This window comes from Ailuropoda melanoleuca, chromosome 10, assembly GCF_002007445.2.
Source record: "Ailuropoda melanoleuca isolate Jingjing chromosome 10, ASM200744v2, whole genome shotgun sequence".
Lineage (NCBI taxonomy): Eukaryota > Metazoa > Chordata > Mammalia > Carnivora > Ursidae > Ailuropoda > Ailuropoda melanoleuca.
Window position 1 is genome coordinate 8,922,986 of NC_048227.1, and position 27,014 is coordinate 8,949,999.

Below are 27,014 nucleotides of genomic sequence, written 5' to 3' on the forward strand. Positions count from 1 at the left end.
GTGTCTAAATTAAAAGAAAAAATATTTAAACATTTTTTAACAAAATAAAAATTTATTTTTGTATTTAAGCTAAATTGCCTTTTAAATTCCTTCAAGCTTGGTTCACTGAGGTGGTTAAGTGTAAATGCTATTGACTAGGAATTAGCTTTAGAGTTAAGTTATGCCTGTGTGAAGAGGCTCACATGCTGTCCTGGGCAGCTCTCCTGAGGGGCCCAAGCTCCGTCAGGACACACGATAGAAAATGTAATTCTTATTTTATAAATAACGTGACGTAGATGTATGTAGTCCCCCCTCGCCCCGTGACTGAGGTTGAGCGCTGTGGCAGGCGACTGTCCCTCCCCACCCCTGGGAAGAGCCAAGGGGGAGGCCTGCCCCTCAGCCCCTCAAGTCCCAAATCCCCGTTAGGATGGGGGGGCCGCGGGTCTAGCCGCCGGGCTCCCCAAGTCACCGGGCGGAAAGCAGATCGTCTTAGCGGCAGCGCGCTCAGCCGGCTGACCTCAGTTCCACAGGCAGTACCGTCGGTCTGGGCGCCCCCGGAAGAGGGGGTCCTGGCACAGCCTGAGTGAGTGTGTGGGTGTGTGTGTCCACGTACGTGCACTGGACAGTAACGGGAGGCTGGGACTTTCCATGACAAATAAGGACTTAATTCCTGTGAGTCTAGTTGGAATTTTTAGTATGAATGTGAGATTTTTCTCCTTGCTTATGTCATTAAGAATAAAAAAAAACTGTGATCTATCGTAGACCATGTCCTGCCTTTTATTTCCGTGGGCAGAATTCTCTCACCAGCAGGAACACGGCCTGGGGAAGGGACCCAGAGGATGAGGAAATCACTCTCTGCCCGTAGCTGGAGAATCAGGGTTACTGCTTTCCTTCCTAAAGCAAGAAATAGAACAGAACCTTTCAAAGACCTGCTGGCTGAGGCGCGGGGAGGCCCGGGCTCTTCCCTCCCCGCCGAGAAGGCGGCGCCCCGTGGACCTGCTGCGTATGGGGCAGCGCGCCGGGAGCTGCGGCTCGGCGCCGTCTCTTCTTTCTCCGCGGGGCTGTGCTGGGTGTGAGTTCTGGGGCCGCTGCTCCAGCCTGGGGGACTGAGCTAGAAGGAAAGTACCTGTTTAGATGGAGCCCAGTCCTCCGGCGCCTTCCATGCAGGCCCACCCGCCCCCCACTCACCTTGGCACCTCTACCCGTTCCAGAACAGCAACAAAGAAGCCACCCGTGAGCGTGGTTTCAGGGGAAGCCCGGAGGCAGTGCTCTGCCCCTGGAAAAGTGCCAAGGCCTCGGTGGGGCCAGGAGGGTAGGACGGGAGCTAGCCTGTGGAGAAGAACAGCCGTATTCTGGGTAAAAAGCGAGCAGCCCCGTTCCCCAGGACCCCGGCAGACTCCCCGCTACCTGAAGGTCCCCGGGTTCTGCTGCAGGGCATCCTGCACCACATCTTCATTCTCCTCCTGGCAGAGGGAGCACGTGGAGTAGACCAGGCGCTGCAGGGAGGGGAAGGTGAGCGCGTGGCGCAGTGCTCGCTGCTGGAACCCAGCCAGGGCCTGCAGGCGTGCCTGGCTCGGGGTGCCTGCCCCAGGCTCCTCCAGCTGTCTGGCTGGCATTCCTAAGGACAAAGCGTGTCAGCTGCAGACGGCCTCGGTTCGCACGGAGCTCCCTGCTTCACAGGTGAGGACACTGGCCTGGGGTCACCGGATGAGGAGAGTCAGAACTAAACCCGACGCCAATGCGAACCCCGGAGCTGCAGGTCTTCAGACACACTCTGTCCCCATCTCACCTGAGCCGCTACAAGAAGGATCCAGTAAGATGTACTGGACCTGACGGTAGCGCTGGTCAGAGGGTGAGACTGCCAGGAAGTCCTGCTCCGCCAGCTCACAGCACGAGACTCCAGCCCGGGCCAGCAGGGTAGCCATGGACGCCAGCCGCCCAGCATCCAGGTCGAAAGCAAAGATCTTCCTGGGGATGGAGGGGAAAGCTGGGGTGAACCACGGGGCACCTAAGGGCCCACAGATCTGATATGTAAGAACATGTCCATTCGGGACACACAAAAGAAGGGACGGCGTCTAGTTAGAGGGACCGGACCTGACCTGGGGATTCAGAGCTCACACCAGCTACCTGCTGGGTAGCCGAGCTTAGGGCTCCGCCACCAACTGCGCTAGGTCCAGATGGAATTATTTAAAGGGAAGTCCTCCTTTCAGCCTTCGTGCCCTACTGGAACAGAGTTCCCGACTTGCTCAGAGCCCAGCCCCTTCTGGCTGCCCACGGCACTCACCCCTGGTTCTTGAGAAGAGCGGCCAAGTGACTGGTCTTGTTGCCTGGGGCAGCACAGGCGTCGATGATGTGGGAGCCCGGGGGCGGGGCCAGCAGCGTGGCGGGGAGACAGCTGGCCTGTGGGGCAGAGTGTGGCGCTAGTGCATGGGGACCCGGGCCATCCCTCCCACGCGTGCACCTCCTCCCCACCAGCCTGCCCCACCTTGTCCTGTAGGATGAGGTGACCGGCCCGGTACAGTGGGTGGTCATGCAGATCTGTCTGGGCCGGAAACACCAGCAGCTCCGGCAACAAGGGATCCAGAAGAAAGCACTTCCCTTTGAGGCCCCGCAGGTCCTCGAGGCTGCCAGGGAACAAGATGCATTGCACATTCTGAGTTCCTCCAGGCCGAGCACCAGGCTGGGCCTCTTACATGTGACCTCACGTGAACCGTTCACAAGATACCTCAGACCGCTCTGGAGAAATGGACAGGGATGGGGGGAGAGAGGCAGCAGGGAAGGGAGCAAGTGGGCGCTCAGGCCAGCCCGGGCCCAGGGTCCCACCTCTGCCATTTCCCAGCGGCGGCTTCACCTTGCCCCACTCTCGCTTCTGGGAAACAGTCGTTGCGAGGATTGAGCTGATACAAAATACTCAGAAAAGTATCCGGCACAAGTGAGGCACTCAGATGTCAGTGCTTGAAAACGTACCTCGGCGGGGGAGGTGGGCACTGCGCTGGCTGCTGACAGGCGAGGGGCTCCCCACGCTCACCAAACTCGGGGAAGGAGCTCGGCACACGGCACCTGCCCCACGCCAAGTGGCTCAGAAAGCTATCCAGGGGCAGAGCTGAAGCCAAACCCAAGCAGCCATCCCCTGCTGCACCACCCTGGCCTTCCAGCATCGCTCCGCAGGCAGAAGGGGAGAGGGAGGGGCGGAGGCGACTCCCCAGAGCTGACAAACCCTGGCCCAGGCGTGGGAGAGTGCAGGAGAGCAGGTGGGGGAGCACTGGGGAGCACCGCAGTGGGACCACGATGGAAGCAGGGAGCACGGCCCAGGGGCCAGCCCAGAAAGGGTTTATGGGCTGGGAGATCCTTCCACGGCCAACCACAGGTGAAGTCTGCAAGAGGGAGACGGGTTCCAGAGGTTCTTCTGTCCGTGAAGATAGAAAATGACAGGCACGGTCTGGGAGGACAGAAANGGGGGGGGGGGGGGGGGGGGGGGGGGGGGGGGTGGCGCTCGGCTGCTGGCCTGGCCAACTGTTTGCTGACGACAGGGAATGCTGGAGGTGCCAAGCGCGGGGACACGGGGACGGTTCCACACCCACAAACCAATCCATACCCTGCACCACATTCACAAAAGGAAGGACAAAGATCCTGATTGTCTCATCTCACAAGATTCAACACCCACTCATGATAAAAACTGTCACCAAAGCGGGTGTCGAGGGCACACAGCTCAACACAGGCCGCGTGGGAAAGCCCACAGCGGACACACTCCGGTGAAAAGCTGAAATCGCTCCCTCTAGGATCAGGAACAAGACAAGGATGCCCCCTCGTGCCTTTTCATTCAACAGAACCCATTCAGCACATCAGGCAAGATAAAGAAAGAAACGGCATCCAAATTGGAAAGGAAGAAGTAAAACTCACTATTTACAGATGCCCTACACAGAAAACCCTACATACTCCAACCAAAAACCCGTTAGAACTTTTTAGCAGATTCAGTAAATCGGCAGGATACAGAATCCATACGCGGACACCACACTCTCTCCTGGGGCAGGTCAGGGAGAGGCTGCGGCCCCCCACTGGGGGCAGGACCCGGGCTGTGCGGCTCCTCACGCCCGTCCCTGGCCGCGCATCCCGCTTGCCTTCCCCGCTCGCAGAGGCTGCTCAAGGACACAGCCTTGAGAGCACGACAGGGTGCAGAGACCATCTGCAAGGAAGGAGACTGAACTCATGAAGGCCTCTGCATAAACTCCGAAGATTCTGGCAGGTGGGCATGGAGACGTCTTGCCGCTGCCCCAGACAAGCTTCCCAGGGAAGTGCCCCGTTATGAAGCCTGCCCCCTACCCATCAGAGCGGCCTCCCTCTTTCTTGGTCGCTGCCTGGCGTCTGCATCGCGGGGCCAGTTCAGATCGTACGTGGGAAGCTCCCAAGATGGCACACTGACCACGGGGATGCCAGCCTGGAGGCCAAACACGCGGGCTGGGCCGGGGGGGGGGCATTGGCCAGCGACCTGTGTGTGGCATGGGGTGGCCCCTACATCAGATGCTTGGGGGCTGCTGCGTGAGTATGGGACACCCCGAAAGCGCAGCCACTTTAATGCACTTGTTGGAGAAACTGCACAGGTGGCCCTGTGGCAGAGCGAACAGGGTGGGGGCAAGGAGAGCGGAAGAGGAAGGCTTTGTGCTGACGGACGGCCAAACGGCCAGGCATCCCACACCGGCGCACCCCAATACAAGAGCAACCCCAGCCAGCAGGGCAGCCCCCCAGTTCGGGCAACACTCCTGATGAGGGGGTCTCCCTTGGAGCTTGTGGACACGGCTGCCGAGTTCCAGTAGAGGCCAGGGCAGCACCCGGCGCAGCTGGGGCGGCGATGGCCACAGGGCGCTGGCTGCTCCGTGACGGCGCGGGAGCCGGGGAAACTGAGCCCCATTCCCTCACACCCTGCCCGCCAGCAGGGGCTGCGTGGCTCGCTTACAGGAAGTTCAAGGTACTTATGTCCTCAGATGCTGGATTATTCTAGCCCACAGGGAGACTTGGCCCAACGAGGGGGACCATCCTGGGCATGCGGGACCCCGGGAATCTACAGAGAAGTACAACAAATTCTTAGGCAGCTGGGAACGAGACGGGCCATCTGCACCCCGGTCTGTGAAGGCCCTGACGGGGCCACGTCACGGCAGGAAGGAAAGCCAGCTCCGCTCGGCCCCGCCGCTAGATATGGCCTGCTCACAGGCACGCAGACCCCACCTGTGCAACGAGACATTCGGGGTGCTGTGGGAGAGACCCGGGGCCGAGACGGAGCTCCAAACGCTACCCCCAATCGACCCGAAAGGGTCTGGAGAAAGTAACCTGGAAGCACATGGACTTGACCTCGTTGCTGCGGGGCCCCCACTGAACAGAGCCGTCGCCTGTGGAAAGCCTTACAACCCGAGCAACGATGCCAGTCAACAAAGTCCCCCTGACGCTGCCAACTGGGCTTTCTCCCCCAGCCCGAGAACGTGGGGGGTCTCCCCAGACTAGGGGACACACCGGGTCCGGGATGCTACCAGGTCAAACTCTGATGGGTGAATTCCACCTGAGGGCTAATCAAACCAGTGCTGAGGGCAAACACCATCTGGGAACCTGGGAACCTGACCCCCTCAGAGAGTAAGTATCACACAATACACGCCACACAGGGACAGAGGAGAAACCCTCCGAGGGCGGCACAGAGTGAGCACCAAACACCCTGCCCTGGCGCTTCTCACGGCCCCGCCTGGCCCACGGAAGGGCAGGAAGGCTCCTGGCCAGTGACGGCAGAGGACCCAGGACCGTGGCTGTGCCCACCACTGCCGCCACCGTCTTAGCTTGGCCACGGTCCCAGGAGGGTATCGCGCTGTGCCGGTCTCAGCAAATGCCTCTTTCCATATCCCCTTGGCCACTGAGCCACAAGATCAGTCTGCCTTCACACGGGAGGGGCAACGATGGACCTTGCAAGTACCCCCCCAAGGTTACCTGCACGGCCCCAGCAGAGGTCACAGGAGGGCAGCCGAACACCTGTCCCTGTCGTCCTTCCCACACCAGGAGGATGGGCTCATCACACTCACGCCCTACTGTTCACACGGGAACACTGGCATCTGTCGCAGGCCATCCTGCAGGCTCTGCTGGGGGGCATCCGAGCATGAGAGGCCGGGCAGTGAACCCATAGAAAATTCAAGGCCCAGGCACTGCCATTAAGATTTTGGGAGTCAGGGGCGCCTGGGTGGCACAGCGGTTAAGCGTCTGCCTTCGGCTCAGGGCGTGATCCCGGCATTATGGGATCGAGCCCCACATCAGGCTCCTCTGCTATGAGCCTGCTTCTTCCTCTCCCACTCCCCCTGCTTGTGTTCCCTCTCTCACTGGCTGTCTCTATCTCTGTCAAATAAATAAAAATAAAATCTTTAAAAAAAAAAGAATTTGGGAGTCATTTTGTCGGCGAAGACAGGCCTCATCTCGGACACTGTGACTGAGGGACAAGAAGCACGTTTATCCAGCCCCTAAGAACATGAAAGAGGCGTGCAAGCCTTGGCAGGGGTTTCTGGAGTCTGGAGGACTCTTCGTCCCCACCTGGCACAGCGCCTCTGTCCCCAAAACCCGCTGGTAAAGAAAGGGTACGGGCGGGAGTGGGGGCCACAAAGCAAGCCGCCTGAAGAGGCAAAATACTAGTAAAGCAGATGAAGGCTCTGGGCGGCTCCGAGCCGGGCAGCCACTGGAGCTCGAGGGGTTTGTGACTCTGGAAGGTGTGGGCTGGGCGCTGTGGCAGTGACGACAGACGGGGAGAGCGCCCCTAGGATTTTGGTCCCAGCTTGGGAAGGAGACAGAAACGAGACATCCCTCCAGACAGCAACGACCGTGTGCGCACGCTCCCCCAGGGCAAGCCTCTCCGGGAGAAACAGAGCTCAGCAGCCACAGCTCAAGTCAGAGCATTCTGGCCGGTGATCACTCCCAAGCCCCAGGCCTTAGCCCTCCGCACTGACTGCGGGTGGCTCTAAGGGGGTCCCGCCTGTGGCGCGGATGGTGGGAAGCGGAGGGGTGGTTCATGAATGAGCCCCTGCGGGGTCAGGATATATGAAAAGACAGATGGGATCACCTGCAAGAGGCCAAGGCATCCTCACTGTGTTCCACATCCGGGCTCCTGGACACTGGCAGTCGAGAGAGGCCCTGGCCCACGTACGAGCCCCAGTAGCTGACCTTTAGCAGCCAGCCAACTAGGTGCATAGGACGGGCGCCCACCGTTGCACCGGTGGGAGGGCAGACTGCTGAGGAAGCCAGACTGCCCTTAAAATACAATGACTTGGTTAATTCAGTAACAACACGTCCCATGTGTTCTAAATCATGCCCTAGGCAACTAGCAAAGCCATCTGGGCTGTCCTCCTGAGTTTGCAGCGGCAAGAAACCGGCTAATTGATGACAGTGGCCCCGCCCTCCACGCCTCGGTGTGGGCGGTCACGGCCTTGGGCCCAAGCGGAGCACTGCCCGCTGCCTGTGGAGACCGGGCTGCCACCGTTGAGACTGAAAAGAGGCTGAGTACCGTGTACAGATCCTCTCATCAACTGGACCGTGACGGAGGGTCACATTTCAAAGGTCCTGACGTGCAACTGGACAGAAGGACATGATACGTAATGGAGGATCCATGACCCCTCTAACCTGCGAGGAGCAGGGCTAGTAGACAGGAAAACAGGATTTGAAACCGGATGCCATTACTACCAGGCAAAAGCATCTTGGCTAGGGGGACCAAGTCCTGTCCCAGGCTTTAGCACGTCCGAACCATCCACCAGCAGGGCCTGTTGCTCCGCAGGCCAGACTGGGGACCCCTGCCGAGACAGCCGACACTGTGCAAGAAACCGCCGCCTTCTCCCCATGGGCCAACGTGCTGTGCTGCTGAGAACGCCAGGCTCCACCACGCTGGGAAAGGGGTCATCTACTGAAATGCACGCTGGGATGGTCCCCCCAGGACGGGGACGTTACCTCCCACCCCTGGGCGGGGGGCAACCGCATCTCCTCCGGGATCCCGCTGGCCTGCTGCCGGCTGCACCTGCAGAAATCACTACACCTGGAGCAGTGCGCAAACCTTGGAAGAGGGGAGGTGGGGGTCCTGAGCTGGCTTATCCTGCCCCCCCTCCTCACGCCTGACAGCGCTGCTTCTCGCGGCCAACAAGAAGCAAAAGCTGCCAACCTCCCTCTTCTCAGGGCCACAAAGTATGGGTCTTCCGGTGATACCATCACTTGGCACTTTGTTCCTTGCATGGGATGGAGAACGTGAAAACACAGACAGGAGCCCCTACTGAATGCACCCAGCACACCGTGAACGGCGGGTGCCCGAGCCTGTCCTTACCACTCACTGAAACGCCTCTAAGAGCGAAACTGCCCTCCAAGATAGGATGCACCTGAGCCATTATCCAAACAACGTTCTGTGTTTACACCTGATGAGTCCGCTCACGCACCATCTTTAGTAAATCACATAAATAAGGACACAAGTGAATACCCTGAGTGATCTCATCTCCAGCCTAGGGGATATTAATAAATCAATGGTTTGGATCCTGGGGTGCTTAGAGGAAGAAGTTACCACTGATTTGGGGAATTAGTCTTTTTTTTTTTTTTTTTTGAAGATTTTATTTGAGAGAGAAAATGTGAGAAAGAGCACACAAGTAGGGGTAGTGGCAGAGGAAGAGGGAGAAGGCGACTCCCCACTAAGCAAAGAACCCGACACAGGGCTCGACCCCAGGACCCTGAGACCATGACCCGAGCCGAAGGCAGATGCTTCACCGACTGAGCCCCCCAGGCACCCCAGGAAATCACGGTCTTCATCTGTTTTCTCCTGCCTGTGTCCCATGTTGCTGTGGCATCTGCCTCGAACACAGCCAGACAGCTACCAAAGGAGCCCCCTCCATGCTGGTGAAACCCCTGCTGACCACTCAGGACACACGGCAGGAAACAGGGTCATGTGGGATTTTAAGAGCTGGTCACAAGGGTCAGCGAGTTAGCGAAGGTCACGGAGAGGATGGGACCACCAGCTGACGTGCAAGCTGGACCCTGGCAAACGGAGGCTCCTCACCCCTTTCCCTGTCTTTGGAATGCACATCCCACTTGCCTTCCCCACCAGAGGCTGCCCCAAAGACAAAGCCTTGGGACAGTGACGCGGTGTACAGGCTACCTCGCGGTACCGCATTTCGCTTCACTGCGCTCCGCAGAGAGTGTGCACTTTTTACAAACTGAAGGTGCCATCTTCCCATCTGCTCACTGCGTGTCGCTGGGCCACATTTTGGTCATTCTCGCAATATCTCAAAACTTTTTCATTAATATAGTATTTGTTACGGTGTTCTCTGATCACTGATTATGACTCACCAAAAGCTCCGATGATGCTTAGCATTTCTTAGTAATAAAGTACATATGCTGTTTTTCTAGACCTAACGATCTTGCGCACTTCACGGACTACCCTATGGTATACACCTCTCTTTCATAGGCACTGGGAAACCAAAACGTTCATGTGACTCACTTTATTGCACCGATCTGGAACCGAACCCACAAGACCTCCAATGCGGGCCTGTATGTGACTGCACCCAGTGAAGCCCTCTATATACGCTTTTAAGATTCCGGCGGGTGGGTGCAGGGATCTGCTCATCTTCCAGCTACTGAAGGCAAGACTTCTATGAAGCTCACTTATTACTAACCCTGCCACACGTCAACCTGGAGTGGCCTGCCTCTCTGGCCCTACCCTGTGTGTATGGGGGCTGGTTTCAGATTGCACCTGGCAAGCTCCCAAGGAGTTTGCAAACCAATGTTATCAGAAAAAGAAATGAAGAGAACAATCCCATTTACACCCGTATCCACAAAAACCCAAAAAACCAGAAATAAACTCAACCAAGGAGGTGAAACACCTATACTCTGAAAACTCTAAGATACTGATGAAAGAAACTGAAGGTGACACAAATGAAAAGATTTTCCATGCTCATGGATTGCAAGAATATTGTTAAAACGTCCATACTACCCGAAGCACTCCGCAGATTCAATGCAATTTCTAACGAATTCCACTGGAAACTTTACAGACACAGAACAATCCTAAAATTTGTATGGAACCATGAAAGACCCGAACAGCCAGAGCACTCTTGAGAAAGAGCAAAGCTAGAGATCTCACGCTCTCTGATCTTGAACTACAGGACAAAACTCTAGCAATCAAACAGTATTGGTGCTGCATAAACAGACACACAGATCAATGAAACAGAATACAGGGCCCAGAAATAAGCTCATACTTATATGGCCGATTAATTTATGACAAAGGAGCCAAGAATATACAACAGGGAAAAAACAGTCTCTTCAATAAGGGTGTTGGAAAAACCGAGGCCACGAGCAAAAGAATGAAACTGGACGGTTTTTCCAAAGACAGATGGCCAACAGGTACACGAAGAGGTGCCAGGGAAATGCGTATCGAAACCACAATGAGATCTTACACCTGTCAGAGTGGCTATTACCAAAAAGACAAGACAGGAGTGTTGGCAAGGATGTGGGAAAAAGGAACCCTCCTGCACTGTTGGTGGGAATACAAACTGGTGCAGCCACTGTGGAAAACACTATGGAGCTTCCTCAAAAAATTGAAAACAGAGCTACCATACAAGCCAGCAATTCCATTTCTAGGTATTTATCCAAGAAAAAGGAAAACACTAATTCAACAAGGTATCTGGACCCTGTTTACTGATTTATAATCACCAAGACATGGAACGTGTCTGCTGTTAGATGAATAAAGAAAACATGTTAACTACACACGTGTATGTACACACACGTATACACACAGGAATATTATTCAGCCACAAAAAAGAAGAAAATATTGCCATTTGTGACCACACGGATGGACCTTAAGGGGATAATACTAAGTGAAATAAATCAAACAGAGAAAGACAAATACTGTATGTTCTCACTCAAGTGGAATCTCTAAAAAAAAAAAAACAAAAACAAAAAACCAACTCATAAATACAGAGAATAGATTTGTGACTGCGAGGAGGTTGGCTGCAAAAGGTGTAAAGGTGGTCAAAAGGTACAAATTTCCAGTTATAAGATACATAACTCCCAGCGATCTAATGTACAGCATGGTGACTATAATAAATACTGTATTGCATATTTCAAAGATGCTAAGAGATCTTAAAAGTTCTCATCACAAGAGGGGGGCACCTGGGTGGCTCAGTCAGTAAAGCGTCCGACTCTTGATACGGGCTCAGGTCATGATCTCAGGGCCATGAGATCAAGCCGAGCCCTGCTTCAGACTCCATACTAGGTACTGAGTCTGCTTGAGATTCTCTCTCTCCCTCTGCCCCCCAATTCCTTAAAAAGAAAAAAGAAAAAAGTTCTCATAACAAAAGAAAAAAAATTTCTGTAATTATGTGTGGTGACAAATGTTACTTATTGTAGCAATTATTTTCCAATATACACACATATCAAGTCATTGCACTGTCTACCTGAAACTAATGTTACATGTCAATTATACCTCAGGGGGGGAAAAAACGCAAAATAATCTGGTAATGTGTGTTTAAGCACATTGTTTTGGAAGGATTTCTCCTAAATCTTGAATTCTGAATAAACTGGATTTAACAAATAAAAAACAAGAAGGTGCAAAGTACAGAGGAAAGATGAATTTGGTCTGCCACACGCTGTGGCTGCGGTGTTTGTGGAACACAGAGGTGAACCTGAGGGTGGGAATACAGAGAGAAATCTAGACCGGGAGACACAAATCATCAGGGTTGAGAAACAGGCCTCAGAGCCAGAAAAACGGCAGGATACAGAAGAACTTAGGATGGAACTCCCAAGAACATCAACGTTAAGGGATGGAGAAAGTGAGGCTTTGGAAGGAGAGGGAGAAACTGCTGGAAAAGTATGAGAAAACCAGAGTGCAGTCACCACCACTCCTCCTCTCTCTTCCCCCGGATCCCTGTTTCCCAGTGGCCCCAGGCACCTCCCCCAGAGGAGGGCAGCCAGGCAGGGTTCTCAGCTCACCTAGAAGCCCGACCCTGGTAGGAGAAGCCTTGTCTCTTGAAATAATCAACTGCATCATCAGAGTTGGTCTTGAGAGTGTTCACCCGCACAAATCGAGGCACCTGGGAGGCTGGGAAAACAATCAGCAGTGAGTGGGCAGGATTGCGGCCCTCTCCCCTGAGGGCCTGAGAGCTACCCTCCTCCCCACAACTCCTACCAGCTCACCTGTGCCAGGCCTGGATCCCACCTCCAACAGGTCCTCGTTACGGCTCACACATCGCTGAACCTTGAGCCGGGCCAACTCGGCCTTCAGCCTTGCCCGGTGCCGGTCCAGCAAAGGTTTCCATCGGCCCCCGCCCCCTCTAAAGCCTTTCCCCAGCAACAACTCATACACTAGCACCTGGGGATGGGGAAAGAACGAGAAAAAAAACCTAAGCATTAGTGTCTTGGAACTCCACAGCGTTGAACTGGAAGAGCTAAGCAAACCACTTAGGCAAGCAGTAACAGGTAAAAATGAGGTATTCCGCCCAAGACCACAAAAGAGATTAATGGCAGACAGGAGAGCTGAGCCCCCTGTCTTGCTTCCCGGTCCCGAACCGCCTCCCCAGGGCTGCTCACCAGCAGAGCTCTGGATCCCCACCCTCCCCCTTGCCAACATCGCCCAATTTTCTTTTAGCTAGAGTCCTCCCCACGGCACTTCCGTTCTTATTTAATTTCCAACTAGGCTCAAAGGTACAGCACTTTCATGCCACCTCGAATAATGACGCGGCTGGAGACTGCTCATTTCACAGAGGAGACTTGCTCAAGTCACGCCGTGGACCGCACGGCGCTGAGACCAGGTCCGGAGAGACTCACAGCTCAGCCCCTACCCACCCGCCCCGCGCCCTGGTCCCCGCTACCTTGGCCAGGTGCGGCCGCAGCTTCTTCTCGGCGCGGAGGAGGCCGGCGCTGGCGATCACGGCGTCCAGCACGGCGGAGTAGCGCTGCGTCTCGCACACCAGCGCGTACAGCTGCTTCACGTTCTGCGCGCGGCCGAGAAGACACCGGCTGAGGCGGGGGCCCGGCCCGGCTGGCCCCCTCCCCAGCCCCCTTCTCGCCCCCCGCCGAGCCCGATCCCCGCTACCTGGAAACTGCTGGCGTACACCAGTCCTTTGATGGAACCCTGTCGGCTCTCCACGCCCGCCAGCACAGACGCAGCCGTCGCGTACAGAGCCATGTTTCGCTCCCACGCGCCTTTACGGCTCTGTCGCGAAGCACGCACGCCTCGGCACCGCCCTGTCCGTCCGCACTTCCGGGTCAAAGGGCACGGAGGTTCCGACCCGGAAACCCCTGTGCCTTTATAGGGCTCCTGAGCCCTGTGTCAGGTGGAGCGCTGGGAGAGCGTTTCCCCCTCCTTTTCGTACCTCTTTTCTTTCTTTCCTTCCAATCCTTGCCAATCTGATAGGCAATGGAATTTTACTGCTGTTTTAATTTCTGTTATAGAGGTTGACTATTTTGTGTTTATTGATCCTTTGTATTTTGTTATAACATGTTAATATCTTTTGGTCACTCTTATACCATTTCTTAGTGCCCCTTGTGTATTAACCATATATACTTCGTCTTGGGTATATTTTTAAGTTTACTTTTGCTTTTTAATGTGGTTTATATTTTTGGACCTGTTTTCATTTCTAAAAATTATAATTTCTGGGGTGCCTGGGTGGCACAGCGGTTAAGCGTCTGCCTTCGGCTCAGGGCGTGATCCTGGCGTTATGGGATCGAGCCCCACATCAGGCTCCTCCGCTAGAGCCTGCTTCTTCCTCTCCCACTCCCCCTGCTTGTGTTCCCTCTCTCGCTGGCTGTCTGTCAAATAAATTAATCTTTAAAAAAAAAATTACTTCTGCCTTTGGTGTCATACCCCTTCTTCATACCTTTAAAATATAGCAATCACTGTGGCTTCATTTTTTTACACTTAAATCTTTAACCATTTAGAATTCAGTTTGGAACATGACATAGGAAGAGAGCTTTGTCTCCAAACGGCTGGCTTTTCATGCATTGCAATAATTGATTTATAGGCAAGTTTCCCCAGCTGACCTCTGGGGTAACAGGAATTTTATAGGATTTGCCTCTGTCCCCAGCACCCATGTGGTTATTGTACACATTAATTTGATTGACTAAATCCAGTACACGTGTATCTCATGTATTCAAGTAGACAGGCCTCCGTGGACCAGACTACTCCTGCCTGTACATCCTATTGCCAACAGCACATCAGCAAGCATCTTGCAAAGGGGTTGACTCTAGTCTACATCAAAATTGTTTAAAGGTTTAACCCAGTCCTGTGGCTCTAGGTTAGTTAATAGTGACCTTTGAGTGGAAACCCCACCCCCAACTGAATAACATCTATTTTATTTTCTTCATAGCACCTGTTCCATATGTAGTTTTGATTTATTCTCTAGCTGGCTCCATGAGGGCAAATCCTGTTTGACACTCATCTACCCATACCTCCTAAATCAGTGTTCTTCTCACAGTAAGGACCTAACATCCGTTGCGTGAGTGGAGGAGTGAATGAATGGAGCACAAAATGGTATGGACAGCTGGACAGCCAGCTGTGCCAGTTAACCCATCCTAAAACAATCTCAATCCCCACTCCTTCAGGTGAATAGTAAACAAGTGCACCAATATTACTTAAGTCCATAGTTGATTCAATTTTCTTGGCTTTTACCTGATGTCTATTTTCTGTTCTTAAGTCTCATCTGGGACACCACATTAAATTCAGTTGTCGTGTCTCCTTGGCAACTCTTGGCTGTGACAATTTCTCAGACTTTCCTGGTTTTTTATGACCTTGATGGTTTTAAGGAATCCTGTTCAGTGTTTTGTAGAATGTCTCTCAATTGGGATTTGCCTGATTTTTTTTTTCTCATGATCGGATTGGGGTTATGGGTTTTTGGAAGACTACAGGTAAAGTAACATCCCTCATCAGATCACATCAAGGCATACAGTATCAACAGGACCTTCACTGTTGTTAACCTTGATCACCTAGCTCAGGTAGTGTTCTTCACATTTCTCCACTGTAAACTAGTCTTTATCCTTCTGTTCCCTCTGGAAAGAAGTCACTACACACAGCCCACCCTTTAAGGAGTAGGGAGTTATACCCTACCTCTTCGAGGGCAAAGTAGCTACATAAATTATTTGGAATTCTTCTGCAGAATTCTCTCTTCTCCCAGATTTAATTAGCCAATCATTTATCAGTATGGACTCATGGATATTTACTTTATACTTTGAGTTGTAATCCAATAGAGATATCCCCCCTTTTTTTTAAGTAGGCTCCACACCCAGCGTGGAGCCCAATGTGGGGCTTGATCTCACCACCCTGAGATCAAGACCTGAGCTGAGATCAAGAGCTGGATGCTCAACTGACTGAGCCACCCAGACACCGCTGTCCCCCACTTTCTGAAAGCTTGCATTACACCACTTCACTTTTATGAAAGACCTACAGTAGTACCGGTTTTCGTTAACTGAAAGAAATCCTGAGGATTTTCACTTTTATGAAAAAAGGGGAAAAGTAAAAATGGTATTGTTTTGCAGCAAGCCCTTGTAGAGGGCCAAGCAGTGAGAGGGGCGCTGTCAAGCTCCTTCCCCAAAATCTACACACGCAGCATCTCAGCATCAAGCCTCCATAACCCGAACTGTGCTTTATCTCGACTGACTGTGTGCGTTCACTTGCAAGATGTATCCGAAGGTAAGAAAAGCTTAAAAACAGCTAATATGGGGGGTCTGGGAACACTAAAAAACTTTTCCATATAAAGTAATGTAAGTGCTGCTTCTCATTACTCCACTTCAACTAATAACAGATTTCATAGAAACTCTCTTTCTGATAGTGGGGAAAACTGTACTATTTTATTTTGTCCCTCAAATTTTTCCCATTTTGGCCGCTGGGAGTTGGCCCTCACATCCCTTTGAAAGGCCCCTGTTATTGCAGGGGCTTTTCACAACTTTGTGAGCGCTTCCTAGCACTACAAGCAACTTCTGGCTCAGCGTATTTCCTGCCAGTCCTAGAAGCAACCATTTCTCCAAGGAGCCCTGGTTCATTTTCATTGGAGGATGGCCTTTAGGAGCCAAGATGTGGATGCTAAGTGACCTGTGCCTTATAATGTCTAATATGGAACCACTAGAAAACTTCAACCTACATATGTGGCTCATGTATTTCTATAGGACAAGAGTTTTAATCTCCTCTATCCTAAAAATGCCTTCTCTTAATCCCACCTTCTCTCAAAATTTGTGACCCAATTTTCTTCCTTTCCCCACCCAGCTGCTTAAAACAACAGTCAGCAGTGATTGCCTTTACTTCCTCCTCACGTGCTACATACCTCCCTGCAGTCTGTCTCCCATGCTAGTCCACAGATATGGCTTCCTCCAACGCCACCAAGAATCTCCTAATATTCCTCAGGCCTTTCCTGCTGAGGCTGGCTTTCACGGCACTGCGGGGCACACCTTCTCTGTTGGAAAGCTTTGGCTTCCATGATCTTTGCTGCTGGCACACCCTCCCAGTTCTCTGATCATTTCTACATTTCTTTGGCAACCTTGTCTAAGCTGCTTCTTAAATTCTGCTGTTCCATCCTCTGACCTCCTTCCCGTGGGCTAGTATTTTCTCCCTAGGCAGACTCTCCCACTCCCTCACTGTCATTACTACAGAACAAAGTTAATATACACTAAAGTAGTATCAATGGTCCTCCATGGTCTAGCCTCCAGCCCCTCTGCAGGTCCAGCTCCAGCTGCGACACCCCTCCGTGAACTCGAACCCAAAAGCTCTTCTCCTCTGCCTGTCTTCCACTTCTTTCAGCTTAATTGCCAACTCCACATAATGAACTGCTCTTTCACCTGCCTTCTCCATACTGAATGGATCTTTTGGTTGCAAGCACAATTATTAACTCTGGCCAGCCAAACAAAAGAGGGCATTTACTGAGTGCAGAGGTAGGTCACTGTGTCTGTCAGCATCTGGCGGGGCAGAGGTGAGCACACAATGGTAGTTGAGGTGAACTTAAAAAGGGAGTATTTATGAAAGGATGGTCAGAGTTAAGGGAAACTAGAGGTGGTGCAGTAATCAGGGCTAGTGACAGCACTGCTCACGGCCAGGCCTGAAGGAACAAGGGAGAGCAACAGAGGAAGTGGCCACCTGCCAAGGATCTTTAGATGAGGAAAGCTGCCAACCCACAGCCCAGCAGGCAGGAAACCAGAAAAATAAGCACCTTGAACTCCCTCTCCTGCCCTTGGATCTCCTGCCAGTCCCTTCCATCTGCTGAACCCAACAGGAAGCCAGAGGGTTTTGCATTCCATTGGGGCCAGTCTCCCAGGACGGAGAACAGGGTGGAGAAGGTAGGGGGGAGGGAGAGTGGATATAGAGGGCCACAATCTTCAGCCAAATCGTGGAATTGAAGAGCTGCATAACCAAAAACCAGGTCTGTAAGGTGTCAAACACACAGCAACCAAGGCCAAGGTCCGAAAGATTCAGCTGGTAAAGGTATAACAAGCATCTTTTAATTCAGACAGCTTATTACTTACATAGGCAGATGATCAGTCAAAGGTGCCAGCTCCACATGGTGCTAGTTGTACACAACAGGAAGAGGACTACGAGGGTTGGGGGATTTCCCATTGCTGAGAAGCCAGTTCTAGACTTAGTTAAGCTGTTTTATAGTCTACAGCTCTACTCGGAGGGAGGCAGGGCAGGAAGTTTCACACTTATCAGAGCCTGGGAGGCGACCTCTCCTAACAGCCTCCCATGGGATAAGGTCAGAGCCTCACAAACCTCCCATCCTCTCGGGTTCCTGGAGGATCACTCCGACAGGTGGCAGGTCAAGCCTCTGCCTGTGTGGCCCATGTGGGTAAGCATCAGGGCACTAGGACAGAGTGGTTGCCCAGGGGAGTCGCTCAGGCAGCTCTACAGAGCTCAGTGGCACAAGGCTGAGGAGCTTCTCTCTAAAGCACCAGGTGTCAGATATCTCAGCCCCAACCATTCTCTTCCAACTTTCAAATTCTTGGGAGAGAATTCAGCTGTCCCAGCTTTGGTCTGGCGTGAACACCATCAGCTGTGGCCAGGGGCAGACTCGCCATGAGCAGATGGGGGCTCTAGGCCCGCTCCCACGTGCCCAGCAACTTTCAGGGATAGGCCATGCCCGTCTGGACCCTACTTGCTTCTGCTCTGAAGAAGTGTTATTTCCATCTCAACTAATGGAAAGGGAGATCGAGAGAGGTCTTTGAAGATAGCAGTAACAGAGTGACTAACCACAGACCAGCCGGCCCAGGGTAGAGGGGACTTTTGGCTGACCAGAGGCTGGAGCTGCTTTTAAAGACCTGAGTATAGGGGCGCCTGAGTGGCGTAGTCGTTAAGCATCTGCCTTCGGCTCAGGGCGTGATCCCAGAGTTCTGGGATCGAGCCCCACATCAGGCTTCTCTGCTAGGAGCCTGCTTCTTCCTCTCCCACTCCCCCTGCTTGTGTTCCCTCTCTCACTGGCTGTCTCTGTCAAATAAATAAATAAAATTTTAAAAAATAAAAAAATAAAAAAAATAAAGACCTGAGTATAAACCAGTATTTATGTACAGCAGCTAATATTTGCAAATCATTTAAAGAGAAAGATAATGTCACATTTATTATCCTTAAGTTCACGACGACAAAGAGAATTACGTGTGGGAATGTTTTCACCTTCAGTTAAGAGTAAGCAGAAAGCATGGTTAGGAGGATCAAGGGAAGCCTATCTTAACCCATGGACACCAAGGCCTTGCTCTGCTGGTCAACAGGCAGGTGAATAACCTGGCAAAAAGGTTAATAAATATGCCCCTGGCTGATAGGAAAGGGATTAAGGTCCTTTTCTTCTTATTAGAGGTTTCCAGGAACACACAGGCACGAAGACTTCCCAAACAGTAAAGAACGTCATCTCTGCTCGCCGAACCCAGCAGACCCACCAGCAACGCTACAGCTTGGTGGGCTGTGGGGGGGTGAGGTGGGCAGGCCCACTGGGCGCGGGCAGCACCATCGGCAGCGCGTTGCTGCCCCTTTCGTGCCAGCACGTATCCAGGATGGGGTAGAGCTTGCCCTGGAAGTCAGCCTGGAATGTGTAGAGCAGCCGCAAGTCATCGGGGCGGTCGGCATCAAAGAAAGTGAGCTCTCCGTGCTCATAGTGCAAGTAGACGCCAATGCGGTGGGGGTGGCCGGCCACGGGCAGGGGCACCCGAGGGCAGCCAAAGGCCTCATACACACGACCCTCCTTCAGGCCGATGAGCCACACGCCGTTCTCAGGGGACTTGCTCAGCTTGCCCTTGCGACTGGCTGTGCCCTTGATGACGCCCAGGCGCCAGTCGCTCTTGTTGCCCACCACCACCTCCCAGTAGTGACGGCCCCAGGAGAAGCCCCGGCTGGCCAGGACACAAGTGCTGTAGTCAAAGCGCTCAGGTTGGCTGGCATGCCGCTGGGCCAGAAGCCCACACTGCACCACCGTGTTGCCCTTGGAGAGTTCCAGGAGGGGGTGGGCGGTGGCAGGGTCTAGCTTCAGGGACTCCGGGGCTAAGAAAGATCAAAGAAGTGTTTTGAAGCTACGCAGAAGGCGGCATACCCTGCCGCGAAGGAGTTTGATTGGAGGCCCTGGGCTCCTCAGGGGAGGGACTGCAATGGCCTCATCCCTGTATCTGAGGAGCCTTCTAAGAAGGGGCCAGGCACAGAAGAGGCAACCCTAAGGATGCTTGCTGAATGCATGAACAACTCCTGAAGGGTGGGAAAATGGACAGTTGTGAGGGAGGCATTCTGGTTAAGGGAAAGGGCATGCACTGGGGGCGCCTGAGTGGCTCAGTCCATTAAGTGTCTGACTCTCAATTTCGGCTCAGGTCATGATCTCAGGGTATAAGATTAAGCCCTGTGTTGGGCTCCACACTCAGCAGGGAGTCCACTTGGGATTCTCTCTCCCTCCACCCTCCCCCAACTCGAGTGCTTGCTCTTTAAATAAAATCTTTTTAAAAATTAAAAAAAAGAAAGAAAGAAAGAAATTATACAACTTCTTTTTGGCCAGTAAGAGCTGGAGCTCAGCTTGAGTCCAGCGTGTGTGGTGGAACACCTAAGCCGCACTCCAGTCTTCTGTGCCCACCCTACAGGGCAGCCCTCAGCAAAGAGAACCGGTTGGAGCCTTACCTGGCAGAACTTTTCGGAAGAGCCTCTTCCACACGGTCAGCTTGATGTCAGCCTGGTGGAGGCCTGGCTTGAAGGAGATGGGGCTGAAAGTGCCTTCCAAAGGCCGGGCCTGCTGGAGCTCTGCTCTGAGGGTGACGGTTCACCATGACGGCGGAGCTACACGCCGACCCCACCCCTTCACCCTCATACCAGTCCAACAAGCCAGCCGCAGGGCAGAAGCCTGTGCACTCATGATGCCTGTCATTTCCTCCCCTCCACCCCACTCTGAGTGCCTGCCCCCTTCCTGGAAGGGGAAACTCCACATCAGGGCAGGCCCAAGACCAGCAGCATCACCTGGGGGCTTGCTAGAAATGCAAATTTCTCAAGTCCCACCCCAGACCTGCTGAATCAGAAAGTGATTACTAGAGCCCAGTGGTCTGATGCAATGAGCCGTCCAGGCGGTCCCGAGGTACACTAACGTTTGAGGACTGACCGCTTCCCTATATTGGACGACCCTGGCCCCTAGCCACAGCTGGAGTGGGCACCTGCTCCCAATCAGCTTCAGTGTCCACTCATTTAAACCAATGTTCCTAACCCAGTTGTTCGTAAGACTAAAGGAAATGTGAAAAAACAAGGAGCCTCTCACAATCAAGGTCTGACGAAGGCAAAGGAACTACATGGCTATTCATTTGTTGGGACTGGAACATGGATTCAATCCCTTCCCACAAGCCATGGTTCAGGATTCGTGGCCCCTCGTTCTGGCTCTTACATCTCCCATTCGTTGCCCGTTCTGCCCTGCATCATACGTTTTACCCCAGTCCCACACCCTACTTCACCTTTTCCCATAAGCATTCCCCACTCTCCTTGCCTGGTCAATACCTGTCCTCTGCCCTAAGCTCGTCCACCACGGTGTCAATCCCCCCACCCGCAACCCCAGTCATCTTCTGTTATTTCTGTAGCTCGTGTGAACTTCTATGGTTTTAGATACCCACAGTGATGGAACCATAGTTTGCCATCGTCCTCCCACTAGTCTTTGAGACCCTTAAAGGCAGGGGCATGTTCCCTGGGCTCAGCACAGAGCCAGATGTGGGCAGCTGCTGAAGGCACTGGTACAGCTGAAGACAGGAAGTGGTGGAGAGGAGCCATCAGATCCAAGCTGAGAGCTCCCTCCAAGGTTATTACCTGGAGGTCATGGAGTGATATTTCTGGAAGACAAGACAGGAGAGTTAAGGCATGGGGGAGGCTCTTGGGACCTGGGGACCTCGGCATGGGGGACACTCCCTTCTCCACTAACCCGGATGAACTCGTGGTGACTCTCATTATTGAACTGCTCCAGCACGTGCTCGGCCTGGACCAGCCGCTCCTGAGTGCCCTGGGCCTGCTCCAGCTGCATGTCCAGGGAGGCCACGAGGCCGCGGGTATGACCCTCCAACCCCTCCAGGCAGCGGGCCTTCTCCTCATCCACCAGGTGGTGCAGCTCCTGGAACTCGCGACGAATCACCCAGCTGAAGACATCAGATTCATTCTGGGACAAGGAGGGGCTGGTCACAGCTGAAACCTAAGCCAGAACTGCCTGGCTATGGCTGACATCGGTGTCCCCAGGCCCTGGCAGCTTAGGCCTTCTTGGGCCTCCAGCTGGAGCTGGTTCTAGTAGTTGAGTTGTAGGGCTGACTCCTGCTCGATGTTCCCACTGTGCTGGGCATCCTACATGTGGCCACGGGGAGGGCAACAGAGGCAGGGGAGAGACTGGCACCCAGCTCTCACTTCTAACAGAGTGGTTCTGCTTGCATCTACCTTAACTTTTTAAACGTGCACATCAGATTTAGCTTTAGTGCAGGATTCCACAACTGGGAAAAAAAAAAAAAAAGTCTGCAAGGCCCTGGGAGAGCGGACTTTAGACAGCCAGGATTCCGTGTGTGACCCTGAGTTCAGCCTCCATCAGGCAGGGGTAATGCCACCTCCCTCTGAGGGTGAGGAGGTTAACCGAGAGGACTCTCAGGGGACGATGGCCTCCGGCTCCTGTTTCACAACTGCCTGCAGGGCCCGGGCTCCACACCCTCCTGGACTGTACGGATGGAGCTCTCAGGGATCTGTCCTGCACACCTGACCACCCCACCCCAACCTGCAATGACACGCAGACAGGTGAAAGAATGTTGTTTGTGAGACTCGTGCTGCATGAGTGACCTTGGGAGCCTGGTTAGTGGACATTAGCTGCCTCCAGGTCAGAACTGGCCCTTCTGGTCTAGATACCAAGAGCTGTAAATCTTGCCTTACATCCCCCCCTGGAATGGAATCTGGGAGAAGGGGCAAGCACACCTAGCACAGGCTCCTTGAATACGTAAAGACGTGAGGACACAGAAATGCAGCTCGCTCCAACCTGCACATAGGCGAACAGATGTTTAACTTCATTTGCCCTGTAAATACGTCCCTTATGGGGATGGTCAGTTGGAAATCTCACCTTGGCCCAGGCCCCTCCGTCGAGACTCCAGCCTGGCTGTCTCCATGGGGCTTCCCCAGCTAATGAGGTTGGATGTTGTAAGTACCTGGTTTGACGTAACTCTGTCTTATTCTTCTTTACTGCTTACTATTGCCCTCATCTATGTGCAGATTTCTCTTTTCTTCTTTCTACTTCTATTAGATTTTTATACCATCAATAAAGTGTTTTTTCTCCTTCAAAACTGAGAGTACCACTGCCGTGAATCTCCCAGTCCCAGTGTGCCTGTCACTCAGAAAAAGCAGAAAGCCACCAAGCCTTTCCACACCTCTGCTCCAAGGTGCTGGGCAGGCACCACACAGACTGTCAAAGTCAAACAGACACAGAGGGCAGGAGAGTCATGCCCACACTTTGAGCTGTTTACCTCTGGGACTTAGGTTCTGTGTTATCTCATTCCCAAGGACAAGAGGAACACAGCCAACTTGGACAGAGTCCTAACAACTGAGTTGAGTCCCCTGAGGGGATTTGCCCTTTCCCCGCTCCGCTCTGGAATGCTTTGAATTCTGGCTTTATATGAAGGAATGGATTTCTGTAAAAAAAACAAATCAGAACTGGGCTCTGCAGGAAAGGGAAGGGGCCAGCCCCAGGGTAAGGGTACAGAGGGAAAAGGGCACTCACGACAATCCGGGTCCTGTTGTTCACCAGTTTGGCAATATGCTCATCTACCTTCTTCTGCTCCTGCTTCAAGTCAGAGATGAGAGCCGCTAGCTCCTCCTGGAGGCGATGCACCATGGCCTCATGAGTAACTGACCCCTTCACCTTTTTAGCTCCTTGGGACCAGCCCTGGGCTTCACCCTTCCAGGGAAAATCCCAATGGCCACAAGCACTCCCAGTGGAACCAGAGAAAGAGCTACTACCTGGGTACTTTTGACTCCAAAATAGGTTAAGATTATTCAAGAATATTCCACATTGAGGGCAGGAATTACCCAGACAGAAAAAGATCTCCAGGCCATCCCTCTTCAGGATATGGAGACGGACGCTAGACATCGTCCACCTGGAAGGCACCACACAACATCCATGAGGGGCGATGACCAGTCTGAAGCCAACACTCCCTGAATGAAATGCTGGCCACTGGGTACCCACCGAGTAAACTCTCTGGTCACCAGCAGGTCTAGAATCAGTGGGCATTGGATCAAGATATCACAAAAAGGATGGCCCCAAGGGAGGCCAATCATGCATACAGTTGCCCAGCTTAAACCTGGGGATTCCCCACCCCCTATAAAGACCTGACTCCTTCCCTGGCAGACTTGGGCCCAGCCTGGATCTGGGGCCTCCCCAGGCTGAAGTAAACTCACTTCTCCTGGGCTTCTCTGGCCCTAAATCTGACGGAGTCTTAAGGGTTCAACCAGGACCACCTAAGACCCCCATCCAGCTGCACCACTTAAGGGGAGCCCTGCTGGTTTGTGTCCATGGAACATACGTGGTCTCTGGCTTAAGAGAGTTCCCAAGCAGACATCAGCGGCAAGAGGGGCTGGCTGGAAGAGCCTGGCTGGCTCAGCTGGAAGAGTATGTGACTCTTTATCTCTCGGTTGTGAGTTCAAGCCCCACACTGGGTAAAAACATTACAAAAAATAAACTTAAAAAAAAAAACCCAGCTACAAAAGCCTTTCAGGAAAGGAGCTGAATAAAGAATAAAGCCAGTGTAGGAGTAAAGGGACACAGGGTCTTGCTCTGGATAATGAGGCATCAGAAGATCTCACAGCAACCCAAGAGTGGAATTCCACTGGTAACTGTCCTGAGGTACAGAGAGTTGAGATTAGCTCTTTCCCCCTTTCCCTGTCAACTGGGTCACCAGGAGAGGAAACAGAATCATGCAAATAACTAACCTCAAGACCTCAATCAATAGGAGGAGAACAGGAGTGCTTGAAAGGGGTCTAATAAAGGGACCCAAATTTCGTTGCATCACAGAGAAGAGTCTTGGGATCACAACACACATCTAAAACCAGGACCCAAGCGGTCCCAGGCTCCAAGCCAGGCATAATGGGCAAGCTCCTGGGTGTTTCCTTCTCTCCTGGGCTAACAAAACATAGGCTCAATTTCACTGCACTGCAACTTGGCTTCCTCCTCTTAACACTCCACTGAAGCTACTCTTGCCAAGATAATCAACCCTTACTGCTAAATCTAACAGCCTCCTTCCAATCCTCAGCAGGCATTGCACACAAGTGATCTTGTTGTCATCAAAATGCTCTGTTCTCATTTCCAAGAGGCCATATTCAGCCAGTGTTCCCACTCTCTCCGATGATTCTTTCTGTCCCTTTTGGGGTGCTCTATTTAACCGAAACGTAAACGCGGGTGCTCCTTGGGGACACCGTCTGTGTCTTCCCTATCATGCTACAGGCTCTCCTGGTTGGTCTTCTCCACTCCTGTGGCTTCAATTACCACCCACATGCAGTTACTCCCAGTCTCTTCCCCACCCCCCCAGCCTCACTCTCCAGTCCACCCTCCGGCAGAGTGCTTAGACCACATCACAACTCTGCTTAAAACCCTCCAGTGCCCCCCCCAATCAGGATGGGCCTCTGAATAAACTACAAATCCCTTCACATGTCACACAAGCCTTACCATTTACCTAACTCTTCCCTGAGCTTAAAGGAACAACTTATAATGTCTTAAATATCCCTCCCTCCTAACCTTTTGCAGGGCTGTCATTATACAGGGAATGTGTTCCTCCCCTTCTTTTCCCACCAAGTCCTCCTTGTTGTTCAGTTCTTGGTTTAGCAGTCAGCTTCCTCCAGGAAACCTTCCGTGACCACCTGAGATCATGCAGGAGCTATGGGGAGGTGGTCTCCCCATTGCCTGTACTTAACCCGGACAGTAGCACCCAACACATATGACTCTGCCAGACTCCAGGGTGTGAGCTCCCCAGGGTGGGGCAAACCTCTTGCCCACTATCGTACCATGGGCTCTAGCACAACTGAGCACACACTAGGTGCCGAGTAAACATCTGTGGGCAAGAGGGGCTGATGGATGGCTGGGCTGCCCTGTGCATGTTTCATACTTGTCTCCCAGGATTGAAGAAGCAAAGAAATGCTGCCCAGGGCACTCAGCTAGGAAATCCCTGGAACTCTGCCTTCAGATCATGATGCTCTTTCCTTTTCCCGCCCCATCACCTGTATTCTGTCATTCTTTACCTTTACTCTCCCTCCCTCCCAAACACTATGTCAGGTACCCTACAGAGATTCACTTCCAAGAACCCTTCCTGCCCTTCTTCGATCTGTTGGCAATGGAGAGAAAAGTGGCCACAGTTTGAGTCCTCACGCTGCCATTGACAAGCTGTATGACCTTGGGTAAGACCCTTACCTTCTCTGAGTCTGTTTCCTCATTGGTGAAGTATGATGATAACCCCACCCCCTCCGTAGATCTTAGATCAACGTATTCACCTAAGATCGTATCATCATCATTGTTCACCTTAAATGATGACCTGCTAGATCTGAGGCAAAAGTCCACGAGGACAGGAATCCAGTTTCTGTCAATACGCTCTGAGCTTTTACTACACACCAGGCACGGCTCTAGGCATGAAAATGCCTGAGGGAACAAAACAAAGTGCTTGCTCTCATGTGTCATCTGGGGACCACTCAAAATATGAATGAGAGCTACAAGGAAAAACTGAGCAGGGGAAGGGGCTAGTACTTGACAAGGGGCTCTCCGTCAAGCAGGTCAGTAGTCCCCAGCACCCGGAGACTGGAGCGACTGCTTAGAACATGATGGATGGACGCGTGCTCTAGGAGTTCTGCTCCAGGACAGGGCTAGAGAGAACTGGCATCCTGGCCTCAGACCCTTCTGTGCCTCTCTGGTGCCAGAGAGGCTAAGAGCTGGGCTCAGTGTGTCCCTGCACCACCCACCCCACCCCCCAGCAGCCTCACTGCCCACCTTCATGCGGCTGTAGACAGTGGAGACGGGCGTGACGCGGTGGTGCTGGTGGGAGCCCAGCAGGCCACAGAGACCGCAGATGAGCTCCTGGTCCCTCTCACAGAAGAGGCTGAGTGGGTTCCGGTGGTGCTCACAGACCTTGGGCTCTGGGTCCCCAGGGAACTGTAGGGCTTCAATCACCCGTGCCAGGGAGACGTTGGGTGGGGAGCTGCTGCTATCCACCTCCTGTCGGCACACTGGGCAGCGGAGCTCTGAGTCTGGGTGGCGGGACAGGGACACCAGGCAGCCCTTGCAGTAGGAGTGGCCACACTGCAGCATCATGGGCTCCTTGAAGACCTCCAGGCAGATGGGGCACTGAAGGCGGTCCTCCAGCTCAGGCACACTCACCTGCCACGCCATCCACGGTGCCTGGCTAGAAGAGAGGGCAGCTTTCTCAAGCCTGCTTCCTCCATCCCCTGGGGTCCCACCCCCTAGCAAGTGCCACTGGAAATTAGAGTGCCTTAGAGCCTCCAATCCCAACCCCTATGACCTTGGGCCTGTTTTATCTTTAAAACAAAGAGCTTTATTAGGGGAAACTCACTTGAAAATAGAGGATTC

The 27,014-nt window shown here is 52.9% G+C and overlaps 2 protein-coding genes across 2 annotated transcripts; both read right to left on the reverse strand.

Annotated features, from left to right (window-relative positions):
* Positions 1-733: 733 nt before the first annotated feature.
* Positions 734-13,211, reverse strand: NSUN5 (NOP2/Sun RNA methyltransferase 5). The gene is made up of 11 exons (XM_034669987.1): positions 13,052-13,211; positions 12,828-12,950; positions 12,154-12,328; positions 11,950-12,058; positions 2,465-2,603; positions 2,264-2,379; positions 1,769-1,947; positions 1,387-1,597; positions 1,168-1,308; positions 976-1,090; positions 734-873 (listed from the first exon to the last, which is right to left on the reverse strand). The coding sequence occupies exons 1-11, from the start codon at positions 13,142-13,144 to the stop codon at positions 859-861; spliced, it is 1,416 nt and encodes a 471-aa protein (XP_034525878.1). The 5' UTR covers positions 13,145-13,211; the 3' UTR covers positions 734-858.
* A 5,535-nt stretch (positions 13,212-18,746) lies between these two features.
* Positions 18,747-26,912, reverse strand: TRIM50 (tripartite motif containing 50). Its single transcript, XM_011230157.2, has 6 exons — positions 26,418-26,912; positions 23,169-23,264; positions 21,351-21,581; positions 21,239-21,261; positions 20,078-20,202; positions 18,747-19,459 (listed from the first exon to the last, which is right to left on the reverse strand). The coding sequence occupies exons 1-6, from the start codon at positions 26,814-26,816 to the stop codon at positions 18,870-18,872; spliced, it is 1,464 nt and encodes a 487-aa protein (XP_011228459.1). The 5' UTR covers positions 26,817-26,912; the 3' UTR covers positions 18,747-18,869.
* Positions 26,913-27,014: the final 102 nt, after the last annotated feature.